At 36.8% G+C, this 6227-nt stretch overlaps 1 protein-coding gene across 1 annotated transcript; it reads right to left on the reverse strand.

The window, feature by feature from the left end:
• Window positions 1-453: 453 nt before the first annotated feature.
• Window positions 454-1398, reverse strand: LOC122450111 (olfactory receptor 502-like). Its single transcript, XM_043482275.1, has one exon. It carries the CDS (start codon window positions 1396-1398, stop codon window positions 454-456), a length of 945 nt encoding a protein of 314 aa, XP_043338210.1.
• Between the last annotated feature and the right edge of the window lie 4829 nt (window positions 1399-6227).

Below are 6227 nucleotides of genomic sequence, written 5' to 3' on the forward strand. Positions count from 1 at the left end.
AGTTTTACTGTCTGGTTCTACTTGGTCATCTCCCCACAGAATGTATTTAGTAATAACTGAAATTATCATGCTTATTTCAGGGTAAGCTGCTGTTGAAGATGGACACAGTCTGAAAGGTTTGAAAGTACAAAACCCCTAACTTACAGCAGAGAATGCCTTTTGAAAAGGTGTAAATACAATTTTGAAAGAATTTTTAGCAGATCAAGTGTTTTTTACATAGGAACAAATATGTTTGTTATGATAACTTCAATTTTGCTTTATTAAAGATAACTTACTATTAGCCTCTGGTTAATAATTTGGTTCCAGAAAATCCACCGTCTACCTTCACCAAGAAGCTCCACATTGGCTAATTACATATGGACCATTATATTTAGAGTACAACTACTCAATTTCTTTTTATTATTATATTTATGGTATTTTATTATATCAAGTCCTACAAAACAACAGACTTCACTAAGAAAATATTTTTCTGGCAAGCTCTCTCTTCAGAGCCCCCTTAATCTCATTGTTCCTGAGGCTGTAGATGAGGGGGTTCAACATGGGGATCACCACCATGTAGAACACAGACACCACCTTGTTCTGGTCAGTTGAGTAGCTGGACTTGGGCATCACGTAAATGAACGTGATGGTCCCATAGAACAGAGTGACTGCTGTGAGGTGGGACGTGCAGGTGGAGAAGGCCTTGTGGCGCCCCTCGGTGGAGTGCATCCTGAGGATGGTGATGAGGATGTAGATGTAGGATACAGCTATGACAGTCACTGTGACCACGATGATGGAGCCAGATGTAAATGAGGGGACAACTGCAGGGATACTGATGTCAGAACAGGAGAGTTCAACCAAAGGAGCAAAATCACAGTAAAAATGATTGACTCGATGTGGTCCACAGAAGTGTAAAAGATAGAAGGAAATAATAAAGGAGGAGGCATTGAAAAAACCACCTATGTAAGCCACTATGAGTAACTGGACACAGACTTGTGTGGACATTTTGGTGGAATAAAGCAGTGGGCTGCAGATTGCTATGAAACGATCATATGCCATGGCAGCCAGAAGGATGCATTCAGTTGACCCGAAGAAAACAGCTGAACCCAGCTGGATGGCACAGCCAGGGTAGGAGATAGTATTTTTCTCCACCAGGAAGTTTACAAGCAAATTGGGTGTAACAGAAGATGAATAGCCCACGTCAACAATGGCTAAGTGGCTCAGGAGAAAATACATAGGATGATGGAGCTGAGATGAGATTCTGATAAGAATATTTGTGCCGAGATTCCCACATATGGTCACCAGGTAGATAAAGAGGATGATCATGAAGAGGATGATTCGAAGGACTGGATCATTTGTTAAGCCCAGTAAAATGAACCCTGTCATTTTAGTATCATTCCTCTGCCACAGGGAATCCATGAGATAAGGTAGCTGCTACCAAAATGAACCTATGATGATACACTGCATTAAGAAATTGTAAATTCAATGATTCTGTTTTCATGAATACATATAGAAGTTATTATAAGCACATAAATTATTCAAGCTAAGCTTGGATTTTTTAACTTTAGATTCTACACTTTATACATGTGTGTCTTCTATATTTTAAAAATTGTTTTTAGCAAAGGCACTAAAAAAAACCTGCTTCAGATAATGTAGATTCTTTCCCTCTATATTATATATTGATAAAATGTACTTAAAGAGACTTTAAAGCTAAAGATTTAAAAAATTAAGATTTATGAGAAGAGCAAAAAGGAATGATCAGTATAACAAAGATTAAAATGTACAAAGACATATAGGATTATGTTAAGGGGACTCAATAGCTAATACTTATGAAATGCTTAATAAATGATGGGCACAATATTAAGAGTTTTATATATTAAGTTCTATTTTTAGTTTCCATGAAATAATATTAAGTACTCTTATTTTTAGAAGAAGAAACTGACTTTGATAATGCTAAGAAACTTACCTAAGTTTATACAGCAAGTGGCAGAATCAAGATGTGGAGCTTAGGTAGTTTGAAACCAGTACATTCCTTTAGAAACTACACTCTAAATGAAATTAAACAACACTTAAGATGAAGTCATATCTCTTGGATAAGAATGGATAACAAATTACCTTTCCACTTTCTGACAGCTAACATATAAACAAGGTGCCTGGTTAGTCACAATGTTTGCATTTTCTATAAAAAAAACAAGACCATGTTTTTGAAAGGAGAAATACAATAGAAGAAATAGAAATTTCAAATTGAAGTTATGGACGAGATCTTTGTTGTGCTCAGTCACTCAGCCATGTCCAACTCTTTGCAGCCCCGTAGACTGTAGCCCACCAGGTTCCTTTGCCCACGGAGTACTGTGAAACAAAATGATGTTAGTTTCAACACGATATACAGCCGAATACAATTACAGCCTGAAAAGAAGTTTACCCAGCTTCATTGTGAGTGGCCAGGTTGAAAATCATCTCCAGATTTTCTGGATTCATATTGTTGATATTGTCCAAAGTCTCTGGTTGCCTGTCAGTTAAAGTCTACAGAGCAATAAACAAAGGAAGTCTTTCCACAAGATAGTTACAAACAGTAAATCTGCAAAGCATCTCAAAGCTAGTGAATCTATTAGTTTAATGACTGAATGTCAAGTGTAGATAGTGTCAAAAGACCATGTGAGCTTCTGATCTTATGGGTGGAAAATGATGAATCCTAGTACCTTGAATTATACCTGTTTATATGCACTAGACTGTAGAAACTTTGGTTAATTCAGCTAATGTTAATTGCTAGCTGACTGCTGGATTACCTCTGCCCAAGCTTGTGAGTACAGATACAACTTTAGGGTAAAATATTCTCAAACGGTAAATGAAACTCAGTACAACAGATCACTTCACAAAGCAAATCCTTACCTCTTGAGATAAGAATTTGTTCATTTATAGCAATAAATTCAGAGTCATTGTTATATAGCAGCCATCCTATCTTTTATTATTGCTTGTCTTTAGGGATAAGTCTCTGAAGATTTCAGAGATTCACATGTGAATTCAAAAGCACCAGAGGTCATTATTACATTCTCAAGTGAGTATGAAACAATTTATTTCAAATAAAAACAAGTAATCTTTAAGGTTTCTGTCAATTCTGAACTAATCATTTCTTTTTATCAGATTTTTGTGCACTTTCAACTGGTAGTTATTGAAAGTACAAATAATGAATTATCTTAAAGCTAAATATTGATTATAAGTTTACTTTGCTGTTTAAGGTCAAGTAATACTAAACATCAAATATTAAGTAGTAACCTTAGCCTGGGGCAAGTACACAGGAAGGTCAGTCTTATGAGTAGGGTGTAGGTGAGGCAGACATTGATCCAACAGAGGATGTACAGAGAACAAGATAACAGCTATCTTCAGTACCCTGACCATACATGGAGTGAGGTTGTATCTCATTATGGTTTTACTTTGCATTTTCCTGATGATTAATGATATTAAGCACCTTTTCATAATGCTGTTGGCTATTTGTATATCTTCTGCGGAGAAATGCCTATTCATTCCTTTAATGACCTTTTAATCAAGTTATTTAATTTTATTTTTCTACTGTTTATGTGCTTAGTTGCTCAGTCATGTCTGACTTTTTGTGACCCCATGGACTATAGCCCGCCAGGTTCCTCTGTCCATGAGGATTCTCCAGGCAAGAATACTGTAGTGGGTTGCCATGCCCTTCTCCAGGGATTCTTCCCAATCCAGGGATCAAACCCAGGTCTCCCACATTACAGGCAGATTCCTTACCAACTGAGCCATCAGGGAAGTCCAGTGATTTATGATTTCCTTATATGTTTGGTACATTATCAGATATATGGTTAGCAAGTATTTCTCCCACTCTATAGGTTGCCTTTTCATTTTATTGATTGATAATGTGATACACTATATTAATAGAATGCAGGATAAAAATTGTATCATCTCAATAGATGCAGAAAAAGCATTCAATGAAATTCAACATCCTTTCATGATCTAAAACTCTCAACAAATTATGTACGGAGGCAACGTACCTCAACATAATAAAAGGTTACACGTGACAAGCCCACAGCTAAAATCATACTCACCAGTGAAAAACTGAAAGTTTTTCCTCTAACATCGGAAAAAAGTCAAGGATGCCTATTCATACCAATCCCATTCAACTTATAATCCTTTAAGTTCTATCAAGAGAAATTAGACAAAATTTAAAACATAAATTAAAAGGCATCCAAATTGAAAAAGGAAATGTAAAATTGTCTCTATTTTCGGGTGGCATGACCTTATATGTGGAAAATACTAGAGACTCCACAAAAAATTTATTAGAATTAATAAATTAATTTAGTAAAGTTTCAGGATATAAAATCAACATACAAAAATCAGCTGTCTTCCATGCCTCATAGACACTAGTGGTCTTGTCTTCGCTTGTCCTTCCTTCCATGTGAAAGTGGTCCTTCCCTTTAGCCACCAGCTGTTGAGTACTAATTAGTTACATAGAGACATCAGGAGAGCTTGGCTGAGATTGGTGGCTGGTTTCTGATGACTATGTGACAGTTTTGTCAATTTTATTGTTCCGTTTTGGAGAGCGAACCAATAAATACCACCAAATATGAAAAAAAAAAAATCAGTTGCCTTTGTATATACTGGGGGAAAAAAGCAACCTGTGAAGCCTTACAAAACAACAGGGCATACTGTATGATTCCATTTGTATGAAATTCTAGAACCTGCAAAACTAAGCCTGGGTGAAAAAAAATCATCAGAATAATGAATACCTCTATATGGGGGATCTCTGACTAACTGAGAGGGGTATGGGGAAATTTCCTGGGCTAATGTAGTGTTCTATATGATGAGAGGTGTTTGAGTTACACAGATTAATGTATTCACCAATATATATTGATTATATACTTAAGATTAGCATATTTCACTTTATGTAAACTTCTGTAAAATTGCATAAAACATAACTTGTAAAAAGTATTGAACTCTAGTTATTGAAATGAGTAAAACAGTACTTATGAGGAAATGTACTGATACCTGTAATTTCCTTTGACATGTGTTATAAAATCAGATGAACTAATAGATGGATAAAGTACAAGAAGATGAGACAAACCAAAGACAATAAAATATTAATGGATGGCATAATGTGTTTTCCAAAATAAAGATAGCAGTAATTCCAGTTTGAGATGCCCTTCCAGAACTTTGTCACTGTCCCATCAAGAGTTGGAATCTATTTAAATGTCCTAAAACTACATAGTACCTCAAAGATATCTGAATGAAAAGAGTGCAGTGCAAGTGGAATAGAGAATAAAAGGTGGTATGGCGTCTACTTGGCTCTCATGAAATGCTCACCTACAGAATCCATTACCATGCACATGCAGAAAGGCTGAATCCACATTTAAGATCTCAGACAACAGCCAGCATAAGCAGCCAGATCTGATAATGATCAACATAGCCAATGTTTCTATTATCCCTGTTGAGCCATGTCTACATGAATTTAGTTAAGTCCACTAAGTTTTGTGGTATGCTTATTACCGAGTTCAAGCTCACTATGCTCACTGCATGACAGGCCAATAAGTCTGTATGACATGTCAATAAAGAGACAAGGTGTTGAGGCAAGGAATGTGACTTTATTTGGTAAGCTGGCTGACCAAGAAGATGGCAGACTAATGTCTCAAAATAACCATCTTGTTGGGGAGTGGTCTAGATGTCAGGTTTTTCTCAAAATAACCATCTTGTAGGGGGTCTAGAGCCAGAGAGAGTAGGAAGAGTTGAGAAAGTAAAGTAAAAAGGCCATTATCTTGCAAATATCTCCTGGAATAGCCAATCTTAGGGAGGGGATGTATTAATCTCTTTATTCTTTTAATCTAGTCAAAGCTATGATTTTCCAGTAGTCATGTATGGATGTGAGAGTTGGACTATAAGGCTGAGTGCTGCAGAATTCATGCTTTTGAACTGTGGTGCTGGAGAGGACTCTTGAGAGTCCCTTGGACTGCAAGGAGATCCAACCAGTCCATCCTAAAGGAAATCAGTCCTGAATATTCATTGGAAGGACTGATCCTGAACCTGAAATTCCAATACTTTGGCCACCTGATGCAAAGAACTGACTCATTTGAAAAGACCCTGATGCTAGGAAAGATTGAAGATGGGAGGAGAAGAGGACGACAGAGGATGAGATGGTTGGATGGCATCACCGACTCAATGGACATGAGTTTGAGCAAGCTCCGGGAGTTGGTGATGGACAGGGAGGCCTGGTGTGTTGCAGTCCATGG

The sequence above is a fragment of the Cervus canadensis genome, chromosome 11 (assembly GCF_019320065.1).
Source record: "Cervus canadensis isolate Bull #8, Minnesota chromosome 11, ASM1932006v1, whole genome shotgun sequence".
NCBI classification, from domain to species: Eukaryota; Metazoa; Chordata; class Mammalia; order Artiodactyla; family Cervidae; genus Cervus; species Cervus canadensis.